The sequence below is a fragment of the Bos grunniens genome, chromosome 9 (assembly GCF_055505025.1).
Source record: "Bos grunniens cultivar Pamir isolate PY7600 chromosome 9, Bosgru_T2T1.0, whole genome shotgun sequence".
Classification (NCBI taxonomy): Eukaryota; Metazoa; Chordata; class Mammalia; order Artiodactyla; family Bovidae; genus Bos; species Bos grunniens.
The window spans coordinates 82,842,725-82,855,935 of NC_141173.1; the positions used below are offsets into that span (position 1 = coordinate 82,842,725).

The following is a 13,211-nucleotide window of genomic DNA, read 5'->3' on the forward strand; positions in this document are numbered from 1 at the left end:
ACTCCTGTGATTTTTACCTATTAGTTATTCCCCAAGCTTTCCATAGCTCCAGCTCACTTTCTGTATTTTTCTCAGGGTTATTCCTCATCCCCCAAGTCATGGCTGATTATACGATTCCTATTCCAAAGAACTTGTTCAGGAATATTGTGAAATGCAGAAAAAGTTTTAGGTGTAAGATTTGTTACTGCAATGATATATAGAGGCTGTGGTTTGACCTCTGTGATTAACTGTCATTCCCCATATAGTATAGCTGTACTGGTTTTTTCTACCTTTTCTCAACTGGTGCCTTAGTACCTCTGGAATCTTGCTAATTTTAATGTTATTCCCCGGTGTGAGTTTTATCTTCTTATTTTATCTGAAAAATATGTTGTCTTTTAAGACTTGTTTCTATTTTTATTTCTAACATCTTTTAGATTATATTATAGTTCTTTCTTTAATTGTTGCTTTTAAAGGTATCTTTAATTTCTGGAACTTCATCTTTGGGCCCCAAATCAGAAATCATTAATGATCCAAAATAGAGATAATTTTTAGACTTAATACATAAATACGTTTGCTTTTTGAATGTACTAATGTATACTATTACAGGGTGGCTTCATTTTGATTTCACTAATATCAGTTATTGTAAATAAAATGATTTAAAAATATTAAAGCATTTTTGTCCCTCTTACATGAACCTATATTCTTCTTCAAATCCATAGTTTTTAAAACTGTTAACTGTGAACATTAGAATCCCTTGAGTAGCTTAAATAAAATCAAGCCTCAAACCAGTTAAATCAAATTCTTTCAGGTTGTGGAGACTTGAAAAAGAAAACTTTATAGATGAGTCTAAGGTACAGTCAGCATTGAGGACCACCAGTTTACAGGACTTGTTTTCTTTCCTTTTCTTTCTTTTCTCTTTTTTCAGGTCAGCAGTGAGCCACTGCATGTTATGGGTAATCTTTTACCCCCGGTTAAATGATTTTAAAAAGTTTATGTGGATGAGAGGAGGTGGGGAAAGGGCCTAGAAAGGATTGGGTGGTGTGTGCACCTACAAAAACCTGGAGCATGAGAAGGATTTTAGCTGAGAAAATTCTTTCACTTCCTCCTCAGTGAATTTTCATTTGGACTAACCTCATTATTGGGCTTCCCTGGTGACTCAGATGGTAAAGAATCTGCCTGCAGTGAGATCTGGGTTTGATCTTTGAGATGGGAAGATCCCTTGGAGAAGGGAATGGCTACCCACTCCAGTATTCTGGCCTGGAGAATCCCTCAGAGCGAGGAGCTTGGCGGGCTGCAGTCCATGGGGTCGCAGAGGCGGACATGACTGAGCTACTAACACTTTCTCTTCACTTCACTTCAACCTCCTTATGAATTCAGATTGGAAATGGGAAAGGAGTGAAAGGAGAATTGGGTGGAGATTGGTGAAGAGAGAAAATGGAAGGAGGTGACAGGCAGTGGGGAACCAGAGCCTATTGGGAAGGGATATTAAATTTCTTGATTTTTTTTTTTTAGAGCAGCTTTGGGTTCACAGCAAAGAGTTTCTACATACACCCTGTCCCCTCACCCCCAATACACACACAGCCCCTTCCTTTATCCACATCCCGCCCCAGAGACGTATGTGTGTTACAACTGATAAATCTACATTCAGTTCAGTTGAGTTCAGTTCAGTCGCTCAGTCATGTCCGACTCTTTGCGACCCCATGAATCGCAGCACGCCAGGCCTCCCTGTCCATCACCAACTCCCGGAGTTCACTCAGACTCACGTCCATCGAGTCAGTGATGCCATCCAGCCATCTCATCCTCTGGCGTCCCCTTCTCCTCCTGCCCCCAATCCCTCCCAGCATCAGAGTCTTTTCCAATGAGTCAACTCTTCGCATGAGGTGGCCAAAGTACTGGAGTTTCAGCTTTAGCATCATCATTCCTTCCAAAGAAATCCCAGGGCTGATCTCCTTCAGAATGGACTCGTTGGATCTCCTTGCAGCCCAAGGGACTCTCAAGGGTCTTGTCCAACACCACAGTTCAAAAGCATCAATTCTTTGGCGCTCAGCCTTCTTCACAGTCCAACACTCACATCCATACACGACCACAGGCAAAACCATAGCCTTAACTAGACGGACCTTTGTTGGCAAAATGATGTCTCTGCTTTTGAATATGCTATCTAGGTTGGTCATAACTTTCCTTCCAAGGAGTAAGCGTCTTTTATTTTCATGGCTGCAGTCACCACCTGCGGTGATTTTGGAGCCCCCAAAAATAAAGACTGACACTGTTGACACATCATAATCAGAGTCCTTAGTTTTTGTCAGGGAAGGGGCATTAAGCTTTCAGTCACGATCACACTCATCCTCAGTGTCTCCTTCTCTTCCGTCCATGTTTATAACATAAATAACCCCTCAGGTCAGAGACCTCCTGAGTCTCCCCTGAGCACAGAGGGGTTCCTGTCTATCATTTTCCTTTTCATCTACTGCCTTTCACATGGTTTCTCCTACAAAGCAATATAGATGGCTTTAAAAAAATTCTGAGTATAAACTCAAAAAAGGACTCATTTTCTTATTTGAAATATATATTGAATTACCTTTTCTTATTTGTTTAGTAGGGTATTGCTATTTTAAATTATATGCTAGCTCTTCATAAACTAAAGCTATTAACCTTGTCATATTTGCTTTAAAAGTATCATCTTACTGATTTTTATCTTTTAGTTATTCTACTTTTAATATACAGCCATTTAAAATTTTTGTTTAACCACACGTGACTAGGTTTTTCCTTTTTGAGTTTTTTTAAAAAGCTGTCCTTATCCTCCAGAGAGTTGATGAATGTTCAACTCTATTTAGTTCCAAGTTCTCCCTATGTGTGTTATTGTTAGTTCTCAGTCATGTCCATCTCTTTGCAACCCCACGGACTGTAGCTTGCCAAGCTCCTCTGTCCATGGAATTCTCCAGGCAAGAATACTGGAATAGGTTGTCATTCTCTTCTCCAGGGAATCTTTCAGACCCAGGAATCAAACCCAGATCTCCTGCATTGCAGGCAGATTCTTTATTGTCTGAACCGCTAGGGAAGCCCCAAGTTTTCCCTATGGTTTGATAAAAACAAAACTTAGAAAGTGTTGGTAACGGTGGTAATAGTTTAGTCGCTAAGGTGTGTTCGACTCTTGGGTCCCATGGCCAATAGGCTGCCAGGCCCCTCTGCCCATGGGAAATGTTTGTAAAATGTCATTTAAAATCAATTTTAACGTATCTGGAATTTAGGTTGCTGTATGGCATGAGGTGCATCATGTAGTATTGTCTAATTTTAGTACTACCTTATATATATCTGTACTTTTGTGTTCTAGCTGAATTCTTTAAAAACATCGAGAAGTAAAGTCTAGGTTAGATCTTGAGGATGTTATTTTTCTCCTCGGGTGTTTTGATTGATCTCTCTCTTGGGATAACACCTATTTGGGGAATGGCACCCCTCTCCAGTACTCTTGCTGGGAAAATCCCATGGACGGAGGAGCCTGGTAGGCTGCAGTCCATGGGGTTGCGAAGAGTCGGACACGACTGAGCGACTTCACTTTCTCTTTTCACTTTCATGCATTGGAGAAGGAAATGGCAACCCACTCCAGTGTTCTTGCCTGGAGAATCCCAGGGACGGGGAAGCCTGGTGGGCTGCCGTCTATGGGGTCACACAGAGTCGGACACGACTGAAGTGACTTAGCATAGCATAGCATAAGCTTATATTTGAATCTTGAATGGCCTTGCTGCTTCTGCAAGGGTACGGAGGCTCACTCAGGAAATCCTAGATTATGTGTATAGTATTAATAGAAAGGCCTTCCAGGTGGCTCAGTGGGTAAAAAATCTGCCTGTGATGCAGAAGATGCAGGAGACTTGGTTTTGATCCCTGGGTTGGTAAGATCCACTGGAGGGGGACATGGCAAGCCACTCCAGTATTCTTGCCTGGAGTATCCCATGGACAGAGGGGCCTGGTGGGCTGTAGTCCAGGAGGTCACAAAGAGTGGGACATGACCAAAGTGACTGAACATACATGTATGCATTAATAGAAGAATACAGTATTTAACGAACATAGTTTTTTTTTTTTTCTTAAAAAAGAAAAACCCTTCGAACTTTCTGTTTCAAATACCGACTGACCTGCCTAGTTCACCTTGACTCGGATACATGTGACCTTGCAGAATCACAATCTGTTGTATAACTGAAGAAACAGCACAGAATTCCTCGCCTTGTAGTGGTTGTTAAGGCATACAAGTGACTCTCACCAGTCATCCAACATTGCAGATTGAAAAAGACAATCTGGCGTAGGATGTTTAGTGATGCTAATGAGGAAAATACTATAAAGTTGAATGTCCTACAAGCACAGATCAAATATAGCTGGAGGCCTGGAGTAATTTTTGGTCTTGAAAAAACAGAGGCTCTCTGAACAAGACACTGGTTGATAGATGCGAAAGCCAAGTAGGAGAACAGGTCCCAGTTTTTTCACTCCTTTGCTGTGATTACTCAACCTGTTAAGTACTTTCTTTGTATCTTTTTTCTTTTTCCTTAAAGTTAAGAAGAGGAACAACTGAGTTTCCTTTTATGATGTGCCAAAAAATTGGCCTGTTTAAAATTAAAATATGAAAAAAGATATTATTAAGAAATATTTCACATCTTTTTATTAAAATTGGTTCCTGAGTATACACAATTTTTTTTTTCAGCCTTCTTTTATATTTACTTAAAATGTATAGTTTGCCTTCTTAGACATACAAGTAAATACCTAGACATGTTTTCTGAGTGAAATTTTAATGTGTGGCATTAGTCTAATAAAAATTAATATTAGTGTCAGGTAGAAACAAACCTGTGGATACAGTTAAGAAATCAGTGGACTTGCTTTTCACCTGGCTATCCAGGACTGCCTATCAACTGGTGGAAGTCGTAGTTTATCAGATTGTAGGAGACAGATAAATGCAGACTGCAAGAGTCAACACCATCCTAATCACTCACTGTTTTTAATCTTGGTTTTAGGTCTCATTTAGGAATTGTAACCATTTTCAGTTATGACCGTTTTCACTGTCATCTTTTTTAAAAAATTATTTATTTATTTTTTATTTATTTTGGGTAGTACTGGGTCTTTTTTGCTGCACATCCTTTTTCTCTAGTTATGGTGTGTGGGTTTCTCATTGCAATGGTTTCTCTTGTTGCAGAGCACAGGCTCTGTAGCGCACAAGCTTCGGTAGTTTCGGCACATGGGCTCAGTAGTTGCAACTTCAGGCTTTAGAGCACAGGTTCAGCAGCTGTGGCACTCGAGCTTAGCAGCTCCATAGCATGTGGGATTTTCCTGGATTAGGGATCAAACTCGTGTTTCCTGCATTGGCAGGCGGATTCTTTACCACTGAGCCACCAGGAAAGCCTTTTCAGTGTCATCTTTGAGTTTTCAGAGGAGGACCATTTTTCAGAAGTTCAATGTAGAAATCTGATGAAAGTGTCAAGGAAACTACCCTAATTCATGAGTCAGATGCTCTTTGACCATTGGCAAGCAGTAGACAGCAATTATTAAATAGTAGCTGTCAAAGAGTAAAGGACTTGAACCCACGGACTAATGGCGTATCCCTGAGAGCACTTTACTGTTTAGAAAGCTCTGATTAGAGGATACAGAAAATACTACACCAGTATAAATAATTGTCCACCTAAGTTAGAACCTGTCTGGATTTAGCATGGTAGGACCTATCGTCTTATGTAGGGCATTCATATTGTGTTTTATTGTTCTCAAAGATTAAGATTATATACTGAATTGCCTGGATATTATTTTAATTAAACGTCCCATTGCATTTTCAATTTATGTTACAAATACATGTTTCACCCTTATTTACTTTTTCACCAGCAAGGCCCAGAAGTGATTAATCTAATTGTGAAATTAAAAAAAAAAAAGGAGTGTAATAATAATGGTATTATTATTATTAATAATAACAATGGTATTAAAATTTTTATTTCATACAGAATTTCATGATTTGCAGCATATTCTCATTTCTTCAATAACTTTGGAAAGGAGTCGTTATGCTTTCCTATTTTCTAAATGAGTTTAGTGGTGTAAGTCTTAAAGAAAAACCTTTCAAGCATTAACAGCTTATTTAAGCCTTTTAACAGCAGGCTATGGAGAGATTATTAATGGTTTCCATAGCAGTGCAGGGAAACTTTTAAAAAATTAAAGCAAGTTTTAAAATTTCTGTTTATGGTATTGAATTTCTCCACAAAATAATGTTGATTTTTAAAAAAGTTTTTTATTTACTGCTGTTCATTGTGGGGATATTCTAAGAGATGTGTATTGCTATTATTGATGTCTATACAGGCAGTCCCTATTCAACAGAGAACAAGTCAGCTCGGTTCTGGAATTAGATCACCACCCCTTCCCACAGATTATCTGGTTGAAATTAACAAAGTTTTATTTTCCATGGATGATGTTGAATTATCACTTAATGCTCCAGAGCTAAGCTCTGTTGTCTATGAAGAATTCTCGTTTCAGGAAGATTCTCTGAAGGTAAATATCCAGGGAGTACATTTGAATACCTGCAGTTAACATAGAAATAAAGCAAGGAATTTGTCACTGTGCCTACTTAAATGGTCTTTAGCCTTTTACATTTGTGCCAAGGAATCAATAATATGTATGAAAAACAAACTTTTCCTATACTGCCAATGAAATGCTGTCAAAAATTTTAATTTATTAATAGTTGGTATCGATTTTTAAATTTACACAGTTTTTTTTGGCAACATCAGAGATATTTTAAAATCAAACACATGTACAAATTATATTCCTGTACTGGAAACTTGATTGTCATTTGATGTAAAATGTCAGCATTTATCTTACCACCTAGAACGAACAATTTGATTGTCTAGTGGTTGGAAATGGAATGTCATGTTGATTGTAAGTTAAATAGGGGTCTGAAAGTTTTCAGGTAATTTGCAAAAACTATTTGATATCATCAAGACTCATATTTTGATTGCATTTTTGTATCATGTCATAATAAACGCTGATAGAGTTGATAGGTTTATCTGGTAACTCAGTTTTGTCATTTAAATTAGCATTATTAGATGTTTGAAAGTATATGTAATTTCTAGCTTTAAAACACTTCATTACCTTTACAGAATATTATTAAAGCTTTTTATGTCCTGTACAAATGCCACTTTGAACATCACAAGATGTTTTTCCCTGCTGTTAGAATATTATGTAGCATACCTCATGCATTGGCCTGTACTGGATATTATTTTTTTTTTAAAGTTTCCAGTTTTGATGAGCAGAAATTATGTCTCATTATTTTTAAGTAACTTGTTCAATATAAATTTTTAGTCTCTTGTGATTCCATTCTTATATCTCTTTGCTGGCTTTTGTTAATTTATGAAAATATCTTTGTAGAATATCAAAGATCAATTGGACAAACTCGGAGAGCAGATTGCAGTCATTCATGAAAAACAACCGGATGTTATCCTCGAAGCTTCTGGACCTGAAGCCATTCAGATTAGGGATACACTTACTCAGTTGAATGCAAAATGGGATAGAATTAATAGAATGTACAATGATCGTAAAGGGTATGTGCAAATTAAAATAATATTTAATTGTTTAAAAGACCTGTAAATTCATATGTACTTTATTTTTATTGAAGCATAGTTGAGTTACAATATTATATGTTTCAGGTGAACAACATGGTGATTCAATATTTTTACATATTATGTAAGATACAAATTATTACAATATTATAGACTATATTCCCTGTTCATTTCAGTTCAGTTCAGTCACTCAGTCATGTCCGACTCTTTGCAACCCCATGAATCGCAGCACACCAGGTCTCCCTGTCCATCACCAACTCCCAGAGTTTACCCAAACTTACGTCCATCGACTTGGTGATTCCATCCAGCCATCTTATCCTCTGTCGTCCCCTTCTCCTCCTGCCCCCAATCCCTCCCAGCATCAGGGTCTTTTCCAATGAGTCAACTCTTTGCATGAGGTGGCCAAAGTACTGGAGTTTCAGCTTTAGCATCAGTCCTTCCAATGAACACCCAGGACTGATCTCCTGTGCTGTGTGTTAAATCTCTGTAACATGTTTATTTTATACCAGTAGTTTGTTCCCCTTAATCCTTCCTTGCCTGTGTCACTCATTCCACTTACCCTTTTCTCCTCTGGTGATAACTAGTTTGTTCTCTGTATCTGTGTGTCTTTTTCTGTTTTGTTATATTTGTTTCTTTTGTTTTTATATTCTACATATAAGTAAAAACATATAGTATTTGTCTTTCTCTGACCTATTTCACTTAGCATATACCCTTTTGGTTTATCCATGTTGTTGCTAATGACAGGGTTTCATTCTTTCTACAGCTAAGTGCATATATATATATATGCATATACATATACATATTTGTGTATATATATACACACACACACTCTTCTTTATCCATTCGTGTGTTGATGTATATTTAAGTTGCTTCTATATCTTGGCTATTGTAAGCTATTATGAACATGAAGGTGCAGATATCTTTTCAAGTTAGTTTTCATTTTCTTTGGATGTATTCTCAGAGGTGAAATTGCTGGATTGTAGAGTAGTTATATTTTTAACTTTTTGAGGATCCTCTTTACTGTTTTCCTTAGTGATTGTACAAATTTACATTCCTACCACTAGTGGACAAGGATTCTCTTTTCTCCACATCCAAACTAGCACTTGCTGTTTCTTGCCTTTTTGATGATGGTCTTTCTAACAGGTGGGAGGTGATATTTCACTGTGGTTTTAATTTGCATTTTCCTAATGACACTAGTTGGGCATCTTTTAGTGAACCTGTTGGCCTTTCATATATGTTATATGGAGAAATGTCTCTTCAGCCTCTGCCCATTTTTTAATTGGATTGTTTGATTTTTTGATATTGAGTTGTGTGAGTTTTTTACATGTTTTGGGTATGAACCCCTTGTCAGACGTCATTTGCAAGTAACTTCTTCTTAGGTGGCAGGTTGCCCTTTCATTTTGTTGACAGCTTCCTTTGCTGTGCAAGAGCTTTTTAGTTTGACGTAGTCCCTTTGTATGGTTTGCTTTTGTGGTCCTTGTCTGAGTAGACACATCCCCCCAAATACTGCTAAGACCTAAGTCAAAAAGCATATTGCTTATATTTTCTTCTAGGAGCTTTATGGCTGGCTTCAGGTCTTATACTTGTCTTTAATCCATTTTGAGTTTACTTTTGAATATAGTGTGAGAAAATGGTCGAGTTTCTTTTTTTTTTAACATGTAGCTGTCCAGTTTCCTCAACACTGCTTACTGAAGAGATTGATACTATATATGGAAAATTCTAAAAACTCCATCTAAAACTACTAGAACTAATAAATATAGTAACATTGCAGGATACAAAATTAACATCCAGAAATCTGTTGCATTTCTATACACTAATAACAAACTCTCAGGAAGAGAACTTTAAGAAAAAAATCCTATTTACAAATGCATCAAAGTGAATAGAAGACCCAAGTATAAATTTAACCAAGGAGGTGAAAGACTTGTACTCTGGAAACTATATGACACTAATAAAAGAAACTGAAGACAACAAATAAATGGAAAGATATATTGTGCTCATGGATTAGAAGAGTTAATATTGTTAAAGTGTATGTACAAATAAATGGAAAGATATATTGTGCTCATGGATTGGAAGAGTTAATATTGTTAAAGTGTATGTGCTAATCATGGCAAACTACAGATTCAATATAATCCCTATCAAAACTTCCATCACCAGTCACATCCACAACTGGGCATTGTTTCTGCTTTGGCTCCATCTCTTCATTCTTTCTGGAGTTATTTCTATACTCTTCTCCAGTGGCGTATTGGGCACCTAATGACCTGGGGAGTTCATCTTTCAGTGTCATATGTTTTTGCCTTTTCATACTGTTCATGGGGTTCTCGAGGCAAGAATTGGTCTGCCATTCCCTTTTCCAGTGGACCACATTTTGTCAGAACTCTCACCATGGTTTGTCTTGTTGGGTTGCCCTACATGGCATGTCTCATAGTTTCATTGAGTTAGACAAGGCTGTGGTCCATGTGATCAGTTTGATTAGTTTTCTGTGATTGTGGTTTTCATTTTGTCTGCCCTCTGAGGGATAAGGATAAGAGGCCTATGGAAGCTTCCTGATGCGAGAGACTGACTGTGGGGGAAACTGGGTCTTGTTCTGATGGGTGGGGCCATGCTTAGTAAATCTTTAATCCAATTTGCTATTGATGGTCAAGGCTGTGATCCCTCCCTGTTGTTTGACCTGAGACCAAACTATGGTGGAGGTAATGAAGATAACGGCGACCTCCTTCAAAAGGTCCAGTGCACACACTGCCACACTCAGTGCCCCCGACCCTGCAGCAGGCCACCACCGACCTATGCCTCCGCCGGAGACTCCTGGACACTCATGGGCAAGTATAGGTCAGTCTCTTGTGAGGTCACTGCTCCTTTTTCCTGGATCCTGCTGTGCACAAGATTTTGTTTGTGCCTTCCAAGAATCTGTTTCCCCAGTCCTATGTAAATTCTGGTGGCTCTCTGGTGGGATTAATGGTGACCTTCTCCAAGAGGGCTTATGCCACACCCAGGTCTGCTGCACCCAGAGCCCCAACCCCTGCAGCAGGCCACTGCTGACCTGTACCTCCACAGGAGACACTCAGACACTCAAAGGCAGGTCTGGCTCAGTCTCTGTGGGGTCTCCTGGTGTGCACAAGTTTTGTTTGAGCCCTTCAAGAATCTCTGGTGGGTATGGGGTTTGATTCTAAACATGATTTTGCCCCTCCTACCGTCTTGCTGGGGCTTCTCCTTTACCCTTGGTTGTGGGGTATCTTTTTTTGGTGGGATCCAACATTCTCCTATTGATGATTGTTCAGCAGTGAGTTGTAATTTTGGAGTTCTCTCAGAAGAAGATGAGTGCATATCCTTCTACTCCACCATCTTGTGGAGAGCTGTAAAGAACAATATTGCGTAGGATCCTGGAATGTCAGGTCCATGAATCAAGGCAAACTGGAAGTGGTCAAACAGGAGATGGCAAGAGTGAACACTGACATTTTAGGAATCAGTGAACTAAAATGGACTGAAAAGGGCAAATTTAACTCAGATGACCATTATATCTACTGCTGTGAGCAAGAATCCCTTAGAAGAAATGGAGTAGCCCTCATAGTCAGAAAAAAGAGTCTGAAATGCAATTCTTGGGTGCAATCTCAAAAACAACAGAATGATCTGTGTTCGTTTCCGAGGCAAACGGTTCAATATCACAATAATCCAGGTCTGTGCCCCAGCCAGTAATGCTGAAGAAGCTGAAGTTGAACAGTTCTATGAAGACCTACAAGAACTTCTTAAACTAACACCCAAAAAAGATGTCCTTTTCACTATATGGGACTAGAATGCAAAAGTAGAAAGTCAAGAGATACCTGGAGTAATAGGCAAGTTTGGCCTTGGAGTACAAAATGAAGCAGGGCAAAGGCTTATAGAGTTTTGCCAAGAGAATGCACTGGTCATAACAAACATCCCCTTCCAAGAACACAAGAGAAGACTCTACACATGGACATCACCAGATGGTTAATACCAAAATCAGACTGATTATATTCTTTGCAGCCAAAGAAGGAGAAGCTTTATTCAGTCAGCAAAAACAAGACCGGGAGCTGACTGCGGCTCAGATCATGAGCTCGTTATTGCCAAATTCAGCCTTAAATTGAAGAAAGTAGGGAAAACCACTAGACCATTCAGGTATGACCTAAATCAAATTCCTTACTATTAATCAGTGGAAGTGGCAAACAGATTCAAGGGATTAGATCTGATAGACAGAATCCCTGAAGAATTATGGGCAGAGGTTCATGATACTGTACAGGAGGCAGTGATCATGACCATCCCCAAGAAAAAGAAATGCAAAAAGGCAAAATGGTTGTCTGAGAAGGCCTTACAAATAGCTGAGAAAAGAAAAACACTGAAAGGCAAAGGAGAAAAGAAAAGATATATCTATCTGAATGCAAAATGCCAAAGAATAGCAAGGAGAGGTAAGAAAGCCTTCCTCAGTGATCAATGCAAAGAAATAGAGGAAAACAACAGAATGGGAAAGACTAGAGATCTCTTCAAGAAAATTAGACATACCAAGGGAACATTTCATGCAAAGATGGGTACAAGAAAGGACAAAAACAATATAGACCTAACAGAAGCAGAGATATTAAGAAGAGGTGACAAGAATACACAGAACTATACAAAAGAGATCTTTATGACCAGATAATCATGATGGTGTGATCACTTACCTATAGCCAGACATCCTGGAATGTGAAGTCAAGTGGGCCTCAGGAAGCATCACTAAGAACAAACCTAGTGGAGGTGATGGAATTCCAGTTGAGCTATTTCAAATCCTAAAAGATGATGCTGTGAAAGTGCTGCACTCAGTATGCCAGCAAATTTGGAAAACACAGAAATAGCCACAGAACTAGAAAAGGTCAGTTTTCATTCCAATCCCAAAAAAGGCAATGCCAAAGAATGCTCAAACTACCGCACAATTGCACTCATCTCACACGCTAGCAAAGTAATGCTGAAAATTCTCCAAGCCAGACTTTAACAGTACATGAATGGAGAACTTCCAGATGTTCAAGCTGGATTTAAAAAAGGCAGAGGAACCAGAGATCAAATTGCCAACATCTGTTGGATCACTGAAAAGGCAAGAGAGTTCCAGAAAAATATCTTCTTCTGCTTTATCGACTATGCCAAAGCCTTTGACTGTGTGGATCACAACAAACTGTGGAAAATTCTTAAAGAGATGGGAATACCAGATCGCCTTACCTGCCTCCTGAAAAATCTGTATGAAGGTCAAGAAACAACATTACAACTGAACATGGAACAGCAGACTGATTCCAGATCAGAGTATGTCAGGGCTGTATATTGTACCCTTCTTATTTAACTTATATGCAGAGTACATCATGTCAAATGCCAGGCTGGATGAAGCACAAGGTGGAATCAAGATTGCTGGGAGAAATATCAATAACCTCAAATGCACAGATGACACCACCCATATGGCAGATAGCAAAGAAGAACTAAAGAGCCTCTTGATGAAAGTGAAAGAGGAGAGTGAAAATGTTGGTGTAAAACTCAACATTCAGAAAGCTAAGATCATGGCATCTGGTCCCATCAGTTCATGGCAAATAGATGGGGAAACAATGGAAACAGTAAGAGAGGTTATTTTCTTGGGCTCAAAAATTCACTGCAAATGGTGATTGCTGGCATGAAATTGAAAGACACTTCCTCCTTTATGACCAA

At 38.7% G+C, this 13,211-nt stretch overlaps 1 protein-coding gene across 16 annotated transcripts in view; it reads left to right on the forward strand.

Annotated features, from left to right (window-relative positions):
• The window catches only part of UTRN (utrophin), a 556,162-nt gene that overhangs the window by 223,406 nt on the left and 319,545 nt on the right, over window positions 1–13,211 (forward strand). For all 16 annotated transcript variants that reach the window (XM_086318195.1, XM_086318199.1, XM_086318196.1 and 13 more), the window contains 2 exons: window positions 6,289–6,477; window positions 7,351–7,523. In XM_086318195.1, the coding sequence (XP_086174321.1) occupies window positions 6,289–6,477; window positions 7,351–7,523 (362 nt within the window). The remainder of the gene's footprint in view (window positions 1–6,288; window positions 6,478–7,350; window positions 7,524–13,211) is intronic.